This window comes from Muscardinus avellanarius (assembly GCF_963383645.1).
Source record: "Muscardinus avellanarius genome assembly, chromosome: 5".
NCBI lineage: Eukaryota > Metazoa > Chordata > Mammalia > Rodentia > Gliridae > Muscardinus > Muscardinus avellanarius.
In genome coordinates this window covers 139,099,964-139,123,168 of record NC_137790.1, presented here as the reverse complement: position 1 = coordinate 139,123,168, position 23,205 = coordinate 139,099,964, and the positions used below count along the sequence as shown (strand labels likewise).

The window sequence follows — 23,205 nt, the reverse complement described above, 5'->3', positions numbered from 1 at the left end:
TGAGAAGGTTGGCAGGGAGGAAGGATGGGGATTCAATGAAAAGGAAGAGTGTCGAGAAGGGGAGGTGTGGTTGGGAAAATCTCGGGAGAAGGGATTTTTTTTGGAGAATGAAAAATGACGGCCTCTGGCAGGCACACAAAGAACAGTGCAATGTATGTGGCCGACTTTATTTGGTAGCCAGTGTGGTGCTATCTGAGATTTTCTTTTTATCTGAAATTTTTGAATGGAGTATATGAACATGGCCAGACTTTTGGAAAATAAGAAACAGGCAACCAGAGGAGAAATGTTTTTTTTTTTTTTTTGGTTGTTTTTTTTTTTTTTTTGGTGGTGGTGGTACTGGGGTTCCTGGAAGCCCTTCTACCTCCGGGCTATACTCCCAGACCTATTTTTACATTTTTATTTGGAAACAGGGTCTCCTAAGCCAGCATGCGCGGCTGGCTTCGAACCTGCGCGATCCTCCTGTCTCCGCCTCCCAAGTGCGGGGATTACAAGCGTGCGCCATCACACCCAGCTAGGAGAAACGTTTTTAAAGGACAACAGCGCAGACGCCAGGAGACCGCTTGGCCATCATCGTGGCCTCCGGGACAAGCTGAGACCGGGGGACTGGACGCAGGGAGCATCGCACTCCTGTGGAGACCGCAGATGTCTCCAACAGGGAAACTGAGGCAGAGGGAGGCTGGGTGACTCTGCGCTCCCAGCATGAGAGGGGACACTGTTACAGGTGTGGGAGAGTCATCAGGAAGAGTGTGTTGTTTGGGGGCTGTTTTTTTGTTGTTATTTTGTTCTGGGGATTGTTTAGGGGGTGTTTTGTTTCTGGTTTTTGTGTCGGAGATTGGACCCAGGGGAGTTCTACCTCTGAGCTAGCACCACAGCCCTTTTTGTTTTTAATTTTGAAAACAGGGTCTCGCTAAGTCACTGAGGCTAGCCAAGAACCTGCGATCTTCCTGTCTAAGCCTCCCAAGTCTGGGATGACAGGTGTGCATCACCACGCCCAGCTAATGCAGGTTTAGGAATTGTTTGCTGTGGGTTCAGTTCTGGTTGGAGATACAGGTTTCAGAATCATTTGGATTAAAAAAAAAAAAAAAAAACTCTGCTGGGTATGGGCACATGCCTTTAATCCTGGTATTTGGGAGGCTGAAACAGGAGGGTCACAGGTTCAAGGCCAGCCTCAACAAATAGTGAGACTCTCATCAACCTAGTGAGACCCTGTTTCAAAAGAAAAAGAAAAATATACCTAGGGATGTTGCTTGGAGGTAGAATGCCCCTGGGTTCAATCCCCAGCGAAGGAAGAATGGAAAGAAGGAAGGAAGGAAAGGAGGGAAGGAAGGAAGAGTGGAGAAACTTTTTGACAGGGAGAGTGACTTGCAGACATGGTGGGGTGTGCACTGGAGGACTGCGGCCGAGGCCAGCGAGGGGCACACGAGGACGCTGCTGGCCTTCGTGAGGAGACACAGGGATGCGGAAGACAGCCAGCTTCCCAGGGCAGGGCTCCAGGACACCGGGTGGCCATGTGTCAGGACCCCGGGCTGCCTCCTGCCCTGGAGCTGCCGCAGCGGGGCCCTGCCTGGTGGGGACGGCCCCTCCTGCAGGGGGGCGTGCACATGCGCCAGGCATGGCGGAGGTGTGCGTGGTCCCCCTGGGATGGGGCTGCTCTACAGAGCGTGGTGGAAGGGACTGAGAGAAGGATAGAGAGCAAGGAGGGGGCAGCAGCAGCCTGGTTGTGCCTACAAAGATCAGAATTAGTAAAAAAAAAATAATAATAATAAAGCTGGGCGTGGTGGTGCACGCTTGTAATCCCCGTGCTTGGGAGGCTGAGACAGGAGGATCGCACGGGTTCGAAGCCAGCCTCAGCTACTTAGTGAGGCTCTCAGCAACTTAGTGAGACCCTGTTTCCAAATAAAGTATAAAATAGGTCTGGGAGTATAGCCCGGAGGTAGAAAGCCCCTGGGTTCCACCCCAAGTACCGCCAAAAAAAAAAAAAAAGAAAAAATAGATTTTGAAGGAGGGATGGAGAAATTTGGCAGGTCAGCATTCGTGAGCAGAACCTGAGGCAGCCTCGGGACTCTACACGCCATCTGTGCTCCGTATTTTTTTATTTATTATTATTATTATTATTATTATTATTATTATTATTATTTAAAGTACTGGGGAACCCAGGGGCATTTTACCTCTGAGCTACACTCCCAGCCCTATTTTTTCTTCTTTATTTTGAAACAGGGTCTCACTGAGTTGCAGAGGGCCTCACTGAGTAGCTGAGGCTGTCTGTGGACCTGCGATCCTCCCACCTCAGCCTCCCGAATGCTGGGATGACAAGCGTGCCCACCACGCCCCGCTTGCTCTCATTGTTAACTGGGCTAAGCTCCAAGTGTGGAAACCCAGTCTCCCTCCGGGAAGTTGGAGTCCACGGGAAGCATGGCCCAGCAGCTGCCCCAGCTCAGCGCCTGGCTCCACTCAAAACCTCTGGCCTGGCCCGGAGCTAGCCTGGGGCTCCCCTGGCTCCTTGTATTGAAGAAGCTGTCCTCAAAGCCCGGCATGGTGGTGTATGCTCATAATCCCAGTACTTGGGAGGCTGAGGCAGGAGGTTCACAGGTTTGAGGCCAGTCTCAGCTACTTAGCGAGGCCCTCTGCAACTTAGTGAGACCCTGTTCCAAAATTAAGAATAAAAATAGGGCTGGGGGTGTAGCTCAGAAGCAGAATGCCCCTGGGTTCAGTCCCCAGTACCACAAGGAAAAAACAAAGGCGTCCTTGAATTTCAGTGCGCCGCGTATGAATCAGCTGGAATTTTTTCCCTAAAGCACCTGCTGCTGAACTCCAATACCGAGCCTAGTTCAACAGGATCCAGGAGTTTCCTTTTTCACACACGAGCTCGGTGCCTGTGGGACCTATGCCAGGAGCGGACGTGGACGATCTCTCCCTGGAAGAGACGCGGGCGTGTTTTGTGCTGCTTCTCTCGGTTCCAGTTCAGGGCTGCAGACTTGCCCATTTGCAGTTCTCACACTATGTCTTTCGTTTCCATCTTCTTTTTCTTTTTTTCAGTGCAAGAGCATTCTACCTCTGAGCTGTACCCCCAGCCCTTTTTATTTTGAAACAGGGTCTAAGTCGCTGAGGCTGGCCTCAAACCTTTGATCCTCCTGTCTCACCCTCCCAAGTACTGGGATTACAGGCATGTACCACCATATCAGGCCCCTTTTTAAATTAATTAATTGATTGATTATTTATTTTGTGGCAGTGGAGATTGAACCCAGGGGCATTCTACCTCTGAGCCGCACGCCCAGACCTGTTTTATTTTTTATTTTGAAACAGGGTCTCGCTAAATTGAGGCTGGCCTCACTGTGCAATCCTCCTGTCCCAGCCTCCCAAGTACTGGGCTTACCGGTGTGTACCTCCACACCCCTAAGTCTCAGCCCTTCCTCTTGTATGGGTCCCGGGCACAAAGCTGCTGCTGTTGTGTGAGATTCACGTGGAAACACTAGAATGTTACCTTGGCGCCAACACGTCTGATTTCCATTACAGAAACACCTAATAATTAATATTCGATCCTTTGTTTAACAGGGAGACCCTGGAGACCCGGGAGAGAGAGGAGCCGCCGGCCACCCTGGCCCTCGAGGACCGCAGGTTTGTTTGGGTTTTATAGGTACGTTTGGTCTGGCCCTTGGCATCTTTTAGGGCAAGAGATAGATGTAGTTCATCTGTGTCTCTGAAGAGTTCTAGGAAGAATGTTAAATAGTTATTATCCCACGCCCGGCGTGGTGACACATGCCTATAATCTCCAGCACTTGGGAGGCTGAGACAGGAGGACCGCAGGTTCAAGGACAGCCTCAGCAGCTTAGTGAGACTCTGTTTCAAAATAAAAAATATAAAGAACCGAGGGTATGGCTCAGAGGTAGAATATCCCTGGGTTCAATCCCTAGTCTCAAAATAACAATAATTATAATAATAATAGTTATCATTATATATTAAATTTAAACCAAATTAATTAACTTTAAATTAGATTAAACTAATTACACTAATTAAATTTAAATCAGATTAAACTTATTAAATTAAATTTAAATTAGATTAAATTAAGTAATAATAATAATAATAATAATAATAGTTTCCTTGGACCAACTGTGAGAGGCTGTAACATAGAAGACCTCAAGGATATCTCATTCAGCCTCCATCCCCCAGAGAAATCCCTTCTCCGACATGCCTCCTTTTCTCCCTAAGTTCTCCTACTGATGGGGAGTGCGCTGGTTTTGGACAGCCTTACTGACGAGAGCACCAGTCTGCTTCATGTTTCCTTCGCCCACCAGTTCTTCATCAAGAAGTGGAGCGAGCTCTCTTTCTGGCATCAGGGATCACCACCTGCCATCTTTTTCTTCCAGGATTACGAGTCCCCAACCCCCAGCTCCTTCAGCTATTTATTTATTTATTTATTTATTTATTTATTTATTTTGCAGAACTGGGGATGGAACCCAGGGGCATTCTGCCTCCAAGCTATACCCCCAGCCACATTTTTTATTCTTTATTTTGAAACGGGGTCTCACTGAGTTGCAGAGGGCCTCACTAAGTAGCTGAGGCTGGCTACGAACTATGATCCTCTTGTCTCAGCCTCCCGAACGCTGGGATTAAAAGCGAGTGCCACCACGCCTGGCCCATCAGGACTCTTAATCAGAGACCTATCGCACCCTACGCCCACGGCTCAGAGAAAAACGAACAGGCAGGCATTTGGGGATTGTTTTTCTAACTGAAAATGGATCAGAGCTGAGGTATTAAACCACAGATGTTATCTGGAAGAGGACATAGGACTACTTCCTTAACCACATGCCTCGTTTCCCTCTGAGCCTCATGACAATACTATGAGTGGTTATAATTGCTATCCTGTTTTATCACAGTGGGCCAGGGGAGGACCTTGCTTCCTCACCGCCACCCAACCCCCATCAGACCCCCAGCTGCCTGGTCCTCTGTGAATCGCCCGCCTCCACCTACAGTGGGGGATGTCAGTGATTCGTGGCTTTGTTTCTAGGGTGATGATGGTAGCCCAGGTTACGGCACCACCGGACGTAAAGGCGCAAAGGTAAGCCCGCTGCTGCCCGCTGGGCTTTCTCCGTTTACTTTTAAAGGTATTTTTATTGGTGGATTACAATGGCACGTCACAGTGAGGTTCTGTGTGATACCAACGTCCCTGCACACATTGCTGGGTGTGTTTTCTTCTCCATACAGCTCTTCCCTTTAGATGCTGCCAGAGAATTATTTGAACTGCTTCCTTCCTCAAGTCTCCCCACCTTGTCCCTCCAGTCCCCTTCACTCTTCTGCTCTCTCTCCTCATTTATCTAAAATTTATTTTTGTTTCTTATTTTCTCTGTGGTTTCCACATAGGAGAGAAAATGCCCAGCCCTTGCCTTTCTGTGATTAATGGATCTCCCTGAGCCACTGAGCCTCGTATCCCCCAGCTCCATTTCTTTTCTCACTCACTATTCATTGGTTGTCTTGGTGTGGTTGCTATATTTCAGAGAGAGAGAGAGACAGACAGACAGACAGACAGACAGACAGACAGACAGACGTGACTCAAACTATCTTGTGCAGTTTGAGATGTATTTCGGTAATTTATCTGCTGATGTCCTGCGGGGGCGCATAGAGGAGGGAAGACAGTGAGGATTGGAGGCGCAGGCAAAATCTGCAAGTCAAGAACACGAGTTGTGCTCTGTGGTGATGGGGTCAAGGCCTGACCCGTCCCAGCCCGAGTGAGTGGTGCCCTCGTCTCGGCAGCTCTGTGCTGGCTGCAGGTGGCTCGGGAGGCGCCAAGTACGCCATCTTCCTGTTACCATGTTGGCTTCAGTCACTGGTAAGAGATTTTGCAGGGTTTTTCTGAATGCCTTGGGCCACACAGTAACTTAAAAACAAAACTGAAGTCAGAATGGTTGTTTCGTATCATCGCTGAATATTTAAGGGCCTAGAAATTGGAGAGTTGAGTTATTAGAGTCACTGATTCCTATATGCCACCATAACCAGCAAAAGTCATATTGGAAAAGATCCAACCGAAATTATTATAAAATCTTCAAAAACATAATAAAGTTGAGGATATCCTTTTTTTTTTTTATCCTTTCTGAAAAAAAGTGTTTGAGACTTATGACAAAGATCTGAAATAGCAGAGAAAACTTCAGTAAGTGGAGAAGTATGCCAAGTTCCTGATGGGAAGTATTATCAAGATCAACGTGATTCCAAGTGAGATTCCAGCGGGAATGATTGCAGAGGCTGTGTGGGGCGAGGCGTGGTGGTGCACACCTGTAATCCAAACAACCATCGGTTCTCTTATATGCGCACAGGAGTGATGATATAGTTCCTCAAATCGGTCAGCCAAGTCCCTTCTAGCCATTTGCCTTGGACCGTCATATTTTGATGAAACCAGGAATTTAACTTAGGATTTGGAGTTTGTTTCTCAAACCCTGCTGTGGAGTTTCTGGTTTTTAACCGTTTCAGCCTTTTGCTGGTTTAGAGGTACTAAACAAGGTAGGAGGTGAAGTCGGCAGTGCTAGACACCTACGTGAGTGACGTGTGCACAGACTAAGCTCCTCTGCTGTCCATTGCAGGGGCCGGAAGGATTCCCCGGAGAGAGTGGACCTAAGGTACGTGTATTTCACAGAATCTCGGGATCCGTCAGAAACATCCCCAGGATTAGGAAATGTACCCCAGGCCGACTGAAAGATAGTCAACGTCGAGCAAATGTTTTATCTCAATGGGGAAGGGAGGAAACAGCGGGCCCCATTTCCCCCCAATTTTTAAGATGATACATTTATTTAAGAGCATAAAAATTTGGAAAGTATTTCATTTCTAGGTTTTTAATTCATAGGTGAAAATCAGGCATGATAGCCCAGACCTGTAATCACAGGACTTGGGAAGCTGAGCTAGGAGGATCGCAGTTTGAGGCCAGCCTCAGCAATTTAGCGAGGCCCTCTGCAACTTAGTGAGACCCTGTTTCAAAATAAAAAATAGGCCAGGTGTGGTGGCCCATGCTTGTAATTTCACTACTTGAGGGGCTGAGACAGGAAGATCACAGGTTTGAGGACAGTCTCAGCAAGTAGTGAGACTTTGTTTCTAAATAAATTAGGGCTGGAGATATAGCCCAGAGGTAAAATGCTTCTGATTTCTCCAGGCGTGGTGGCGCACGTTTGTAATCCTGCGCTTGGGAGGCTGAGACAGGAGGATCATGCAGGTTCGAAGCCAGCCTTGGCTGGCTTAAGAGACCCTGTTTCCAAATAAAATACAAAATAGATCTGGGAGTGTAGCCCGGAGGTAGAAGGCTCCTGGGTTCCATTTCCCAGTACCACTAAAAAAAAAAAAAAAATGCTTCTGATTTCACCTCTTAGTACCAAATAAATAAAATAAGAAGGGCTGGGAGTGTAGCTCAGAGGTAAAACACCCTTAGTTCAATTCTCAGCAACACAAACGTGCACACACGCCCCCTACCACCACACAAATTCATAGGTAAAGAAAGAAAAGTAACCCTTTTAAACATTTTCTTCTTAAAAGTACTCCTTTCTCTGTAGTCTATGGATTTTCTTCTTTGCTCAAAGGAAAGTAAAACACAAGGAAAATCAAAGTGATCTGACTTCGCCAGGCTCGATTTTCTCCAAGTGTTTACAAACCATCTTCAGATAACACATTAGCAATGACGTCCTTTACCATAGGATTGCAGTATTTCTAGAAACATCCACTGAACTCAGTAAATGCTAGGTCCTGCCGTGGGGTCAGAGGAGGGAACAAAGGCACGGTCCTCCTGTCCCCGGAGCCTGTGTTTCTGTTTGGGGAGAAGAACTATAAACCAGCAACCATGCTCCGTGGAGATGTAGACAATTGGAAAAACCAACAATAACAACAACAACAAAAAACCTCCAAAGAAGACAGAAACATGCACAAAAAATACTTTATGTCGAAATCAGTTTAAAAATAAAAAATATATATTCAACTTTAATCATTTTTTCGATACTGGGGATGGAACCCAGGGACATTCTACCTCCAAGCTACACCCCCAGCCCTATTTTTTATTATTTATTTGGAACAGGGTCTCACTGAGTTGCAAAGGGCCTCACTGAGTAGCTGAGGCTGGCCGTGAGCCGCGGTTCTCCCGCCTCAGCCTCCCGAATGCTGGGATGACAAGCGTGCCCACCATGCCTGGCTTACATACTTGTTTTCTTTCAATGCCCTTGTGCAGGGTGAGATTGGGGACCCTGGTGACCCAGGAGAGACTGGACCCAAAGGAGCTGGGGGCAAAGCGGTAAGCATGGACTCCTGTGGCTGACACCTTCAGCTACTCTGATGAGTCCTTCTTCATGCATTTATATCGAATGTTCACTTGTTCCAAACACTCACACAATGTGTGAATTCTTGGTTGAGGTATATTCAGGGAAGGGAAGTGGATTTAGAACTCGCCTTTCAACACCAGAGAAGGCAAGGAGCCGTTCGCTTTTAGTGGCTGCTAAGGCAGCACGCTTCTCACTGGGGAGAGGGTTGTTGAAGGAATCCTTGTCATCCCAAACGGGTCTGCACCACCAAAATGTGATCGGCTTAATCCTGTCTCCCAGGCAACCTAATGCCCACTGGTGTCTGGTCTGAACTACCAAGGTTTTATTAAACTATTGTTAATATGGTACACGAGAGTGATCCTCTCCTTATTTAGCTCAGGACGGCATTTCTTGAGTTTTGGGTGAATATTTTTATTATGTAGCTGGATATGTCCTTATTGTTTTATGGAGGGGCTTGGATATTGCCTAGTGCTGAGTAACAAAAGCTAAATCTTCAGTACCTATCCCAAGTGGCAGCTTGCTTCAGGTTCCAGGGATATTCATGGATTTTCTTGCATTTCGTGACTCTGTATATATCTTAGGCTATGTATAAATGACATGGCTATTTTATTTTTTAAGATAATCTTAAGTAACTGCCTCTTAATAAAGTCTTCAGCGCTCATCATTCGGGTGTGATGGCACACGCCTGGAATCCCAGGACTTGGGAGGTTGAGAGGGGAGGATGGAAAGTTTGAGGCCACCCTCCGTAATTTAGCGAGACCTTGTTTCAAAAGAGTAAACAGTAAGAGCTGGGGTAGAATGCCCCTAAGTTCAGTCCAAGAAAGAAAGAAAGAAAGAAAGAAAGAAAGAAAGGAAGGAAGGAAGAAAGAGAGAAAGAAAGAGAGAAAGAGAGAGAGAAAGAGAGAGAGAAAGAAAGAGAGAAAGAAAGAGAGAAAGAAAGAGAGAAGGAAAGAAAGAAAGAAAGAGAAAGGGAGGGAGGGAGGGAGAGAAAGAGAAAGAAAGAGAAAAGAAGGAAGAAAGAAGGAAGGAGGGAAGGAAAAAGCAAGAAAGGAAGAAAAGAAAAAAAGGAAGGAAGGAAGGAAAGAAGGAAGAAGGAGAGGAGGGATAGGGAGGGAAGGGAAACTGGTCTTAATATCATTTCAACTAGCGAGAATTAAAGTCTCCTAAGAGCTGAGGCTGGAGGTGGCTTTCCCCTTGGACCTTCTCAGCTGGTTTTCCCTGACGTGCGTCCATCCTGTCAGCTACAGCAAGGCCTGCATGCTAGAGATGACTCGTGTCCGTTTTAGGGGTGCAGAGTAAGGAAGCTGCCCTTTCCCTCCATCCTCCTTTTCCTGGGAGAACTGCTCCCGGCTCTCATTCTTCCCCTGGCGCATATCCGTGGACGGCCACCCTTCATTGCTGTGCCCTCAAAGATGATGAAGATTGATCCAATTAGAAAAATAATTGGAAAAGACGTTCAAATTAATCCAGATGTCCTCTGCATTGAAATGTCTCTGGCTCATTTCCCTCGGCTTGGAAATGAACTCATTTAACCTTGAGCATCAGAAGCCTGCTGATGTTCACTCTTTGTGGGGCTCCCTCCCCACAGTGGCAGATTAATCATTAACAAAAAAAAGGAAGAAGCCGGCCGTGGTGGCTTGTAATCCCAGTACTTAGGAGGCTGAGACAGGACTATTCGATCCAGGTTCACGACCAGCCTCAACTACGTAGTGAGGCCCTCTGCAACTTAGTGAGACCCTGTTTCAAGATAAAGAATACAAAATGGGGCTGGGGGTGTAGCTCAGCGGTAGAAGGCCCCTGGGTTCAGCCCCCAGTACTGCAAAAACAATACATTAATAAGAAACATGATCTTTGTCTCTTGGTCTTTGGAAATATTGGAATTTCTCTTCTGGCCTCCATGTTAGACGACCTGCAAAGTTGGTCATTTCTCCTTCTCAGCTGCCTTTCCCACCTTTAAACATTATTATATTTGAAGTTGAAGTTTAGATATTGAAAACTTCAAGGTTTTCCCCGAAAGAGTACAAGTTTCTACTGGAAGATTTTACTAAAACCTTAACCTAAACTCTGAGAGCTATCTTTAAAATTTTTATTGGTGTATTATATTCATACATCATATTAGGGTAAAAACTTGTGTGTACATATGTGTACACATCACTGATTTAACCCCTACCCAACTCCCACCCCATTCCCTCCCCATCCCTCCTTCCCTTGCTTGGCTTAGTAGTTGACTTCGATATGTTTAAGTACATTGTGTGTTTTAGAGATTTCCCTCTTCCCCCCTCCTTTCTCCTCCTTTAGGTTGTCTTGTTTGCTCCTCTATAGGATTTCCTTTTTCATCTAGAGTTCCTCCTATGGCCCATTTCTCCTTAGCTCTCACATATTAGAGAAAGCTGAGAACTTTTTTTTTTATACTGGGAATTGAACTCAGGGGCATTTTACCTCTGAGCTACATCCCCAGGGCTTTTTTATTTATTTGTTTATTTTTTGAAAGAGCGTCTCACATGCCGGGTGTGGTGGCGCACACTTGTAATCCCCACGCTTGGGAGGCAGAGACAGGAGGATCGCGCAGGTTCGAAGCCAGCCGCGCTGGCTTAAGAGATCCTGTTTCCAAATAAAAATATAAAAAACAGGTCTGGGAGTGTAGCCCAGAGGTAGAAGGGCTTCCAGGAACCCCAGTACCACAAAAAAAAAAAAAAAGAAAGAAAGAAAGAAAGAAAGTCTCACTAAATTGCTGAAGCTGGCCTTGAACCTGTGATTCTCTTGTCTCAGCCTCGCAAGTACTGGGACTACAGGTGTGTGGCACCATGGCCCGTTTCCCTGGGTCTTCGTCGGGGGTCTGCCTCCCCAGTGGGTTGGGAGCCTCTCCCCTCGGGCCCTGCGAGGGACCGGACACTCTCACAGGGTTCTCAGACTGAGCAAGCCCAGGCAGGTCCCGCCGTGAATGAGGACCGGGGCCGCTGCCGCTGCCTCCAGCCGCCTCTCCCCGGTGCATCCTGGGTAAAGTCTCCCCTTAGTGTTGACTTAGAGCTCAGCTTTTCAGGTCTGCCAGGTATCTGACACTTACACACCTGCTTCCCAGCTTGGCTTCTGTCTTCTGCTTTCTCACTTCAGTTTGAGGCTGGCCTTGAATCGGAGATCCTCTTGTCAGCCTCACAAATGTTGGGATAATAAGTGTGCGCCACCATGTGTCTAAGAGTACATATCTAATAAATAGAATAAGAAAAGGCATCGAAATGTTAACAAGATTTTTTGGGAAAGACGGCGTTGCCGGGAATGTTCTTTTTCTTCTTCTTCTTCTTTTTTTTTTTTTTTTTTTTGAAAGCTCTCGTTTTCACTTTTGAATTTTAGCCTTTGAAATGTAATGTTTTTAAGTTTGAATTTAAACCCTGCCTGTAATCTCTGCACAAACATGATTTTAATATTCTGCTTTGAGGTGTCTGCTGGACTTCCAGGAGAGCCGGGATCCCCGGGGGAGCCAGGACCTCCTGGACGCAAGGTGAGTAGGAAAGTCACAAAGCGCCCCAGGCCTTTGGCACTGACAGCGTCAACGTGGGGACCTTCGTGGTCGACGTGCGCGCCCTCATCCCTGCTGCCTGGCCCGTGTCCACTGCTTCACCTGCTCTAAGGAAGGAGGAGAAGATGCCCATGAAGACGTAGCCTTGGGGGGCCTGGGGGAGGAAGGGAGAATGGTGAGGCTAGGACCAGACTTCTCCATCTTCAGCAAGTGTGATTTATCCGTCTGACCACCACCCTCTTCCTACGCTCCTTCAGTGAATGGCGGGAGGAGAAAGGAGCCAGCGGGAAAGAGGCTCAAAGAGCATCCATGGTGGTGGAGGGTGTTACTCACCAAAGCTGAGATTAAACACAAGAAATGAAAACCCATTCCACTTCATTCTTTCCATCCCCAGCCAGTGAATGTCTATCTATCATCCATCTATCCATCTATCATCCATCTATCCATCTATCATCTGTCTATCCATCTATCATCTATCTATCCATCTATCTATTATCCATCTATCCATCTATCATCTATCTATCCATCTATCATCTATCCATCTATCATCCATCTATCATCCATCTATCCATCTATCATCTATCCATGTATCATCTATCTATCCATCTATCATCTATCTATTATCCATCTATCCATCTATGTATCATCTATCATCATCTATCATCCATCTATCCATCTATCTATCATCATCTATCTATCCATCCATCCATCTATCTTTGTTTGGGGAAGAGAGTGGGGGTAACCTTCCCAGATGTTCAGTTTAAGTCATGTCACCGAGGGTGGGAAGGGACGCCGTCCCGCCCGCTGCTGAGGCAGAGCACGAGGACCTCCAGCCCCTGCTCAGCGCTCGTGACCAAGCCCCGCTCCCGGCTCTGCCGGCCAGCCAGTGTCAAGAAGGAGCTGCAGGGAAGCGGCCTCAGGGGCTGTGCGCATCCGGCCCGCTGCTTCTGGTACCTTCCTTGGGGCACGCCGCTCTTTTTTATGTTTTATTGGTGCGCTGCAATTTTACATCCCAGTGAGGGCTGAAGGGATACAGACGCACGTGTGCAGCGCTTGGTCTGTTCCCTCCGCATCCCGGCCCGCCCTCCGCCTCCGCTACCTGTGAGCTTAGATAGTGATAGCTTCAGACAGGGACGCAGCGGATTTGAACGTTTCCTCCATTCGGGCTCCGCTTCTCTCTTCCCAGCTCCCTCCACCTCCGCTTCCACTGCGCTCTCTCTCCTTTTTCTGAAGACCCTTCTGTTTCCCATCTTCTCTCTGGCTCTCAGGCAGGAGAGGAAGCCCAGGCCTTGGCTTTCTGAGACCGGCCGGTCTCGCTGAGCAGTGTGTCCTCCAGCTCCATCCGTCTTCCGCAAATGACATAATCTTGTTCTTCTTTATGGCTGAGTAGGATCCCACTCTGTGTATGTACCGGATTTCTTCATCCGTTTATCCGTTGGCTAGCTATCCCTCTGCTAGAAGGCTAATATGTAGAATACATAAAATTCCAAAACTTTACACTAAAAAAATCCCAATCAAAACGGTAACAGTGAACCGACTAGACACTTCTCAAGACAAAATGCGACTGGCCAAGAAATACACGAAAGCTGTTCAGCATCGTCGGCGACCAGGGAAACCCAGGGAAATCCAGACTACGCTGAGATTCCGTCTCACTCCAGTTAAAATGGCGACGACCAACAGTACAAGCCTGGGACTTTTAGCTGGGTGATGGACAGCCTGCCTGTGTTCTTTGTTCGCTCTAACTCAGTAAGAATAAAAACTTTAAAGAGCTATCGCTTAGCCGGGCGTGGTGGCGCACGCTTGTAATCCCCACGCTTGGGAGGATCGTGCAGGCTCGAAGCCAGCCTTGCTGGCTTAAGAGACCCTGTTTCAAAAAAAAAAATACACACACACACACACACACACACACACACACACACACACACACGTCTGGGAGTGTAGCCCGGAGGTAGAAGGGTTTTATCCCCAGTACCACCAAAAAAAAAAAGAGCTATCACTTAGCCGGGCGTGGTGGTGCACGCCTGTAACCCAAGTACTTGGGAGGCTGAGTCAGGAGGATCGCAGGTTCAAGGCCAGCCTCAGCGATTTATGCTCTGTTTCAAAACAAAACAAAAAAAAAATAAATAAAAATAGGTCTGGCTGAGGGTGTAGCTCAGAAGTAGAACATCTCTGGGTTCAATCCCAATGACACACACACACACACACACACACACACACACACACTTTATCATGGCCAGGGTGGTTGCACATTATGGCTCCTGAAGTGTGTGTCTAACAAGTCAAAAATATTTTTTGTTTGTTCCTCTAGGGCATGAAAGGGGCCAAAGGACTGGCTTCATTTTCTGTATGTATCTCATTTCTCTATTGGCTTATTTTTAAACTCCGTGACCTAGTGGTTCATTGGCTAATTCTCCATGTTTTGTTTTTCTTTTTGAACTGCAGGCCTGCGACCTCATTCAGTACGTGCGAGACCACAGTCGTAAGTACCCTGTGGAAAGCGATGGCCTGGGGTATCCATTTTGCAGAAAGAAAGCAGGGGGCGCTGCTTGCAGAACCGAGAGGAACCTACCAGCCAATTTCTTAAAATCAGAGGTGTCCCTGCCTAAATATGGAGTCAGTACGGCGGGGGCACGGGGGTCTGGACTCCTCTGTGGCTGCCAGTGCGACTGTCGAAACCTCCTCCAAGCACAAAGCCATAATCTACGTAGGGCTCTTGTCCCGGGGGAAATAGGTTTGAAGTCAGAACTCTCCTAGTGGCGAAATCAGTCAACAGAGAGTCACAGGGAATTTTGTCCAAATGATTATTAACACCTGACAGCAACTGAAAGAACTGAGTTCAGGGGCGTGAAGGAGGCAGTGTTGGAGCAGGCCGTCCTGGTGGGGGAGCTGCCCCTGTGACTTAGGGCTGATCACTCCTTCCTTGCAAGTGTTTATATGATTCCTTTTTGATAGACTCATGGCTCTGCTTGTAAAACTCATAATAACACTGGCTCTGCCAATATTTTTTCTCTCTCCCTCAAAATTTGAAAAGCAAAAGGGCATTTTGATTTAGCAAGCGATCTTTTGAATTTAAGACTTTGCTAAGAACTTGTGCTATGAAAATATACAGTGAAGCCTGGCACAGTGGCACACGCCGGTAATCCCTGTACTCGGGAGGCTGAGACAGGAGGATCGCAGGCTCAAGGCCGGCCTCAGCTACTTAGTGAGGCCCTCAGCAACCTAGTGAGGCCCTGTTTCGAAATAAAAAATAAAATAGGGCTGAGGATGTAGCCCAGAGGTAGAAGGCCCCTGGCTGGGTTCAATCCCCAGTACCGCAAGAAAAAGTATTACTAAGACAAAAAATAAAAAGAAGTAACTGCATATTTTTATGAAAAATATGATCGTGTGGACAGTCTCTGGGGCCTCTTCTGCACAGGGTCCTCTGCCAGGGAAAGGTCTAAACAGCTGTCTAGCAGAAGGCTTTACTAGGGCGGGCGTGTCCCTGTCCTGTCCGTCCTGAGGCCACCAACCACCTGTGCTCTGGACCCTTGACTGTGGAGAGTGCCACTGAGACATTGACTTTTTAATTTACTTATTTAAAATTTAAATGACCACACATGGCTTATGGCTGCCATATTGGAGAATGTAAGGCCTAAGGCACGTGTTGGTTTATTTCAGAGTAAATCTATCTCTGATACGTACACAACATATATTAAACAGCCCTAATCCAGAATCTGTGTGCCCCCAAGTACCCCAGGAGCAGTGTGCATGCCCACCCTATCACTCTACACTCGGGTATGATATATATCGTTTCAAGGCACCATTTAAAAAATCCAAAAATATTTGATTGCTCATGGGACAGTACATGTGGCAGATTTTACCCCTGACCTCAGGTGACAAATTATAGACAAGACACAGGCACACTGAATAAAATTACCTCCAGGCTACGTGTGTGAGATGTTTACGCAGCCGGGCGTGGTGGCGCACACCTGTAGTCCTAGTTCTTGGGAGGCTAAGACAGGAGGATCGAGGTTTGAGGACAGTCTTAGCGACATAGCCAGATCCTGTTTCAAAACAAAACAAAAATTTTTAAAAGGGCCGGAGGTGTAGCTCAGAGGTAGAATGCCCCTGGATTAAATATCCAGCAGCCCTACACACACACACACACACACACACACACACACACACACACACGAAACACCCATGGATTTCCTGTTTAGACTTGGATGTGAGCCGTCCCATTATATATATGAAGTCTAGAGAAATCTGAAGCACTTCTAGGCATTTTAGATAAGAGTTACCCAACCTATAAGGACATATACTATACATGCACATTGACACACATGTGTGTGCGTGTGTGTGTGTGTACTTGATAGCTACAGACATGCAGACGGGGGAAGTCAAGAGTCAAGAGAAGCTGGGACCTTTCAACTTCCCAAATCCCAAGAACCTCCTTGCAGAACTCCTTCCCAGGAGCATCGCCGGCCTCTGACAGCCAGCTGCAGGCTGCTGACTTCTCTGGATATTTTTCTGATTCTTTTCCATCTCCTTCCCTGTGTAAGGAATAGTGCTTTTATTTTGGTGTTAGGCTCTGTCCGTGTCTTCTCCAAACCCTCTCTGTTGCCTTAATTTTTGAGTCATCTATAAAAAAAAAAAAAATCAGGGCAGAACCTGAGCCACGATTTCCTTGCAGAGGACAGAACTCTAATCTCCTACCAAATAATAACCCAATCTTCTTTGTTCTTTTTCCCCAGCTGGCAGACGCGGTGAGTAATCTTTAATTACAGCATGTTCTAATCAAGCTCCAAATTGTCATGCATCTGGAAAGATGAATTTGAACAATGAATTGCCTGCGGGCTGATAGGAAATGTATCCAGGCTTTCTTCCTTGCCTTGGACTGGTGGCAGAAACCTGCCTCCAATGGCTGGCCTTTACCGGAGCCCCACAACTATTTCTCGACCAGCTGGCAGGCTTTTACATTATTAAATATTTCTATGACTAAGATCTCCATTGACCTTGCTGTTATACTTTATGTAATAGAATCTCTCTTTTCATTCTCATCCCTCCTCCTGCTTCTTTTTCTTCCTCCTCTTCCTCCTCCTCTCCTCTTCCTCCCTCCCTCCCTCCCTCCCTCCCTCCCTCCCTCCCTCCCTCCCTCCGTCCCTCCCTCTCCCTCTCTCTCCTGGTTGCCCAGTAACTAAGGATTGAGATGCCAAGCAAGAGTGGGATAAAGTAGGGACCATAAGACAACAAGTACGATGTGCAGCTCAGATGGTGCTGAAGCGACACAGCTCCTATTCCATGTTAATTGCCAACTTGGCTTATTATCGTTCATTGGTAGTTTTCAACTATGTTACGAGTGCATCTTACGTGATATCTTGGTATAAACCCACAGTCACCCTGATATACACGTATGCCCTTGTAGTTTTGATATAATCTCACTACAATCCTTGCCCTCCAATGGCGTATCCGTCCATCTGGAAATATCTGCTGCAAGCCTACTATGTGCCAGACTCTGTTTTAGGTTCTGGGGCCAGAGAGTCAGATAACAGACAAGATTCCTGTCCCTGGAAACTTCCATCCTCATGGCAGACCCAGAGACTTAGGAAGGAGTGCAGAGGCCTACGGTTTCTGTGCAAGAGACAAAGCCCAGGTTGGGCCTGGTGCCACGCGCCGGTAATCCCGCGACTTGGGAGATGGCAGCGGGAGAAGCACAGGCTTGAGGCCAGCTGCTGCAACTGAGTGAGACCCCGTTTCAGAAGGTAAACGGGGCTGGTCGCTCAGAAGTAGAACCCTGCATTAAGCCCCCACTACCAGAGAGAGACAGACAGACAGACAGAGACCTAGGATGTCCTTTCACAGAGTAGCGTGAGGCAGGGAGAGATGCTTTGGACGGAGAGCCCTTCGATGAGTCTGTGGCTGGCTGTGGCTGTGGCTTTGAAGGAGCCAGGCAGGGCTTCTGTGTCCAAGCTTGATGGCACAGGACAGACCTAGATGTTTCCCAGGAGCCGACAGAGCCCAGCGCGTGCCAAGAGCAACTTGGAGATGGAGAAGGTGCTGCTCACGTTTCAGAGGCTCAGTCCAGAGCTGGCCGGCTGGGGCGCTGGAGGAAGCTGCGTCTGTCCTCTTGGCAGTGAGAAGCAGAGAGGAAGGCCCAGGGCAGTTAGTTCTCGGGCCACGACCCAGTGGTCCACCTCCTCCAGGACAGCCAGCGGCTTCCCGAGCATGGTGCCAAAAAGAAAAAAATCCGACCCTCTACACTCAACCCTTTTCCTGCCTTCTCTCTGTACATCTCTTCTCTATACCGCGGTCAGCGCTTCTGGGTTTTCTGAAATTATCAAAGGGGTCTTCAGAGCCATTCCTTTTGAACTCCTGTTACATTTCCTCATTAAGTAAAAAGCAACTTAACTTTTAGTGTGAGTAATGCTCTAGCAGCAGCATATAATCCCTTCCCTCCCATCCCACAGCTAAAAGGACGCTCCTGGGAGTTCTCTACAATTTAGGAGGAACTTGGTGGCTTGCCGACAAGTTCCCTAACAAGTCACACTGAATTCTAGGCTTGCTTCTTTCCGAATTTGATTCCAAAGAGCAGACTTGGCTTTTAAAATAGCAGCTTGCATTATTCAAGATTCAAATTATTTAATATTTTACATGTCAGTTTTAGTATTTAAATGATGAGTCACCTGACGCTCAAATAGTTGAACAAGCAGGGGGTGGCGGCCCATGCCGGGAATCCCAGTCCTTGGTTGTTGGAGACGGGAGGATGGCAGGTTCAACTGCTAGAGTCAGCACCTTAGCGAGACCTTGTTTCCAAATAAAAATTTAAAAAGGGCTGGGGATGTAGCTCAGAGGCAGGGTGCTCCTATTTCAACCCCCAGCACCACAAGATAAGCAAATATATTTGAGTAGCTCACATTTAAAGTGACTTCTCTTCTCGGTTTTTGGTGGTTTTTTTTTTGTTTGTTTGTTTGTTTTTGTTCTTTTGTTTGTTTTTTTATTTTTTGTTTTTGGTACTGGGGATTGAACCCAGGATCAGTCTACCTCCCTGCTACGTTCCCAGTGCTTCAGGATGGAGCCCAGGGGTATTCTACCTCTGAGCTGCACCCCTGGCCCTATTTTTTAATTCTTTATTTTACAACAGGGTCTCACTAGGATGCGGAGGGCCTCACTAAGTAGCCGAGGCATCCTCCTGTCGCAGCCTCGCAGGCGGCGGGGTTGGGGACGGGTGCACGGGGCCGGGCTTGGGTGCGCGGGGCCGGGCTTGGGTGCGCCGGGCCGGGCTTGGGTGCGCGGGGCCGGGCTTGGGTGCGCCGGGCCGGGCTTGGGTGCGCCGGGCCGGGCTTGGGTGCGCGGGGCCGGGCTTGGGTGCGCGGGGCCGGGCTTGGGTGCGCGGGGCCGGGCTTGGGTGCGCGGGGCCGGGCTTGGGTGCGCGGGGCCGGGCTTGGGTGCGCGGGGCCGGGCTTGGGTGCGCCGGGCCGGGCTTGGGTGCGCGGGGCCGGGCTTGGGTGCGCCGGCCCGTCCCTAAGCCGGCCTTCCCTTCCCTTCCAGGCCCGCCGGCGTGCGCGGCGCAGCCCCTGGAGCTGGCGCTGGCCCTGGACCAGTCCCGGGACGCGTCGGAGCAGGACTTGCAGCGCATCAAGGCGCTGGCGGGCGCGCTGCTGCGGGCCGTGCGCGTGCGCGAGGCCGGGTGCGCGGCGGGCGCGCGCGTGGCCGTGCTGGCCTTCGACGCGCACGCGCGCCTGCTGGTGCGGCTGGGGGAGCCCGCGGGGCGCGCGCGCCTGCTGCGCGAGGTGGCGGGGCTGCGGCGGGAGCGCGCGGCGGGCGCCAGGCACACGGGCGGCGCGCTGCGCTTCGTGGCCCGGCACGTGTTCAAGCGCGCGCGGCCCGCGCCCCCGGCCCGCAGGGTGGCCGCCGTGCTGAGCGCCGGGCCCGCGGCCGACCCCGCCGCGCTCGCCGCCGCCGCGCTGGAGCTGAGCGCGCTGGACGTCGTGCCCGTGGTCGTCGCCCTGGCCCCCGTGCCCGCCGTGCAGCGCGCCTTCGCGGTAAGGGCGCCGCCGGCCCCACCACCCCGAGACGGGCCAGAGCCCCGGCCCCACCGCCCCGAGACCCGCCAGGCCAGAGCCCCGGCCCCACCGCCCCGAGGCCGGCCAGGCCAGAGCTTGGAGGTCAAATGCCACTGGGTTCCATCCCCAGACCCGCAAAAAATAATTAATTAATTAAAAATCGGGCTGGGGGTGTAGCTCGGAGGTAGAATGCTCGAGTTCAGTCTCCAATAAGTAACACACACACACACACACACACACACACACACACACACACACACCCTGAGGTCATCCTAGGGTAGCGGACTAGGATACATATTTATGACTGAGCACCAGGCCCAGGCTAAGACTTGACCGCACCAGTGTTGCGCTCCTCGCCAGCAGGGTGTGCAGGACAGAAGGCACTGTTGTTCTCATTTTACAGAGGGAACAGCTCTGAGCAGGGAGGCTCTCGCCAGTGGCGATGGTGGAGCTTGGCTCCAGGCTGCCAGTTCTAGAGCTCACCAGAAGCCATGAGCGGGCTGAGACCGCTGTCTAGGCAACACCAGCGTGCCGATGCACACTTAAATGTGACCTTAAATGCCAAGGAGGGCCCGGCAGGAGTATAGGAGTGGTCACAGTGCGGACGTGTAGGGCACGGGATCGCCCAGCAAATGGGCAGCGATCCCTCGGCCAGACGCTTGCTCTACTGAGTCAGGTTCCTCCACACCAAAGCCGAGCAGAAAAGCCGCTCACAGGAGAACAGAAGAAGCCAGGTCTTGGTTAGGGACAGTGAAACTAAAGCCGAAGCCGGCCGGATAGCACCCGTCACCCGGGCTGACTTCCCTCATCCGTAAGCCCACAGTCTGCAGAGGGCCTCTCCCGGGATCCTGCGGGTGGCGGTGAGAGCACAGTGCCCTCCCCAGGTGGCCCGGTCCATCCCCTCCAGCTGGCCACGCTGGCTGGCTGGGTTTCCAGTCATGCCTCCCAGTGCTATTTTCTCCATCTGTAAACATAGGGGCTGGTAAACATCAGAACGAAAGCCGGGCCTTGTGGCCCACGCTTGTCATCCCAGCATCCGGGAGGCTGAGACAGGAGGATCGCGATTCAAGGACAGCCTCAGCTACTTAGGCCCTCCACAACTCAGACCGTTTCAAAATAAAGAATAAAAAAAGTAGGGCTGGAGGTGTAGCTCAGAAATAGAACGCTTCAGGGTTCAATCCCCCGTAACGCAAAAATAAACATCAGAACCGGCCGGGTTGTGGAGCCGAGGACACGGAAGCGCCCCGTCCTCCTCCAGCACCCAGCGATGCCCGCTGCGTACCCGTAACCGCTGCTTCGCGGTGTGAGCTCACCTGCTCGTGGCCGCTCGGTGTGTGCCACGGGAAGAGTCCCACTGTGCAGAGGAGGAAACAGGCTCGGCCCCTTGTCAGGCAGCGCAAGGGAGCGTGGGCACTGAGCCTCCGTGACCGCCTCGGGAGCATCCCCAGAGCTCGGCTCCCCAGGGTGCCCGAGGGTGTCGCGGCTCCACCGCGAAGCAGGTGTCTCTCCTGTGCTCTGCAGATTGACGACACGGGCACGTTCCAGGTGGTGGTGGCTCCCTCCGGGACAGACGACGCGGCCGTGATAGCGAGGCTCCAGCGCTGCACTTTCTGCTATGGTGAGACGCCAAAGCGACTCCTTCAGTCGCAGCTGGACCAAGGGCTTGGGGACGGCCGCCCTGGGCTCTGGGGGACCCTCGGCTCAGCCTGTGGGGTCGCCGCCTATGGCGACATCCCAGCCCCTCTGCTGAGGACAGCCGCTAGGAAACAGTGACTTTTAGGGGAAAAAAAGTTAGACATTTCATCGCCAAGTTCTTCCTGCTATAAAGTAGTTCCCAAATCTCAAATGTTCCCCCGGTGCTTTAGAACAAGTAAATGACGTTTAGAGAGACGTGAGGATGCTCGGGGCCTCACGGCCGGGTCCAGCTGTCCAGCCTCGGGGACATATTTTCGTCCAGTAGAAGTGGAAAATGGCAGAAAGTGAGGCGTTTCTTCTGATCCCCAAACGAGAGGCGTCAGGGATGCCCAGCGCTGGCGGAGTGGTTCTGTCCACAGTCTGACCCTGGCTGGGCGAGTCTAATAAACAGGGAGGCGGTGGGCGGCACCGCGCTGAGGGCCGGGGAGACGGACAGCTGGCGGTGACCAAGCATTATTCCAGTGAGCACGCGATTCATCGCTTTAGGTAGTGCGGATGGGATGAGGGCAGCTGACTTAAACTAGAAGCAGGGCGCAGGCTTATCATCCCAGTACTCGGGAGGCGAGGCCGGAGAACTGCAGGTTCTAGGCCAGCCTCGGCAATTTAGCGAGAGCCTGTTTCAAAGTCAAAAGTAATACGGGCTGAGGGGGTGGGGGGGCGTAGCTTGGAGGTAGGGTGGCCCTCTTCAATCCCCAGGACCAAAAAAGAAAAAAGAAAGAAAAGACATAGTTCTGAGTTTATCATGTCCCACACCCCGTGCCCACTGCTCTATGCAAAGCTCATTATTCTGTCCTCACGAGCACCCTGACACGTGTGGCTCTTGCCAGCTTCATCTTACAGACGAGGACGTAGAGGGGAGGCTCTGCCTGGCTCTCACAGCCAGATCCATCCCAGGAAGGCTGGCAGCCCGCCGCACGAACCTTGTGGGGACGTGGCCATGCTGGGGACCCAGGCTACCCAGACCCGCCACCGTCCCCCGCCTCTCTCCTGCCGCGGTGGCCTGTGGTTGGTGGGCTGGGGAGGCCCCGGCCGTCCCACCTGGGGCCGCTCGGCCGCACCTTAAGCCACAGGTTGGGTGTCGGTGCGGCCCACGGAAGGTGCGCGTGGGCGACAGGGGGCGGCGCGGGCTCCATTTCTGGGCTCCGGCCCTTGTTTCGTCTCTGAGACCTATAATGGGGGAGATGTTCGCTGGCGTTGCCTACAATTTAAAACCCAAGACACCGAGCCAGCGGGCAGCCTGCTGTCCCGTTTTAGAAGCTGCCTGGCACACGGTGGCCGGTCTGCCCGCTGGCCGTTACGGGGCATACGCTCGTGCTGAGCTGGTGAGGAGCCCTCGGGCGCATGGCCATCTTTGCCCTGCACTGAGTGAGGCTGGGAAGTGCGACGCCCCAGGGCCCGCATTCTGCTCGACTTTTTTCTGCTCGTCTGTATCTGCGGTAGCTACGGCCCAGCCTAGAGCCACATACCAGCTGTCCACGTTATTCCTTTTCTCTTTTTTCCTTAGTTGTGTGCATGTCTGTGTGTTGTAGTATGTGGGTGGTATCGGGGAGTAAACCCAGTGGCATTCTACCGCCAAGCTTATACCCCCGGACCTTTTTATTTATTTTGAAGCAGGGCCTAAGTTGCTGAGGCTGGCATCAAACCTGTGATCTTTCTGCATCAGCCTCCCAAG

At 50.4% G+C, this 23,205-nt stretch overlaps 1 protein-coding gene across 1 annotated transcript in view; it reads left to right on the top strand.

The window, feature by feature from the left end:
* Positions 1-23,205, top strand: part of COL6A6 (collagen type VI alpha 6 chain) — a gene marked incomplete at both ends in the record, with an annotated part of 83,982 nt that overhangs the window by 55,293 nt on the left and 5,484 nt on the right. Inside the window, 9 exons of the mRNA XM_080696623.1 lie at positions 3,553-3,615; positions 5,006-5,056; positions 6,570-6,605; positions 8,192-8,254; positions 11,716-11,778; positions 14,105-14,140; positions 14,239-14,275; positions 19,324-19,817; positions 21,360-21,456. Coding sequence (XP_080552749.1) covers positions 3,553-3,615; positions 5,006-5,056; positions 6,570-6,605; positions 8,192-8,254; positions 11,716-11,778; positions 14,105-14,140; positions 14,239-14,275; positions 19,324-19,817; positions 21,360-21,456 — 940 coding nt within the window. The remainder of the gene's footprint in view (positions 1-3,552; positions 3,616-5,005; positions 5,057-6,569; positions 6,606-8,191; positions 8,255-11,715; positions 11,779-14,104; positions 14,141-14,238; positions 14,276-19,323; positions 19,818-21,359; positions 21,457-23,205) is intronic.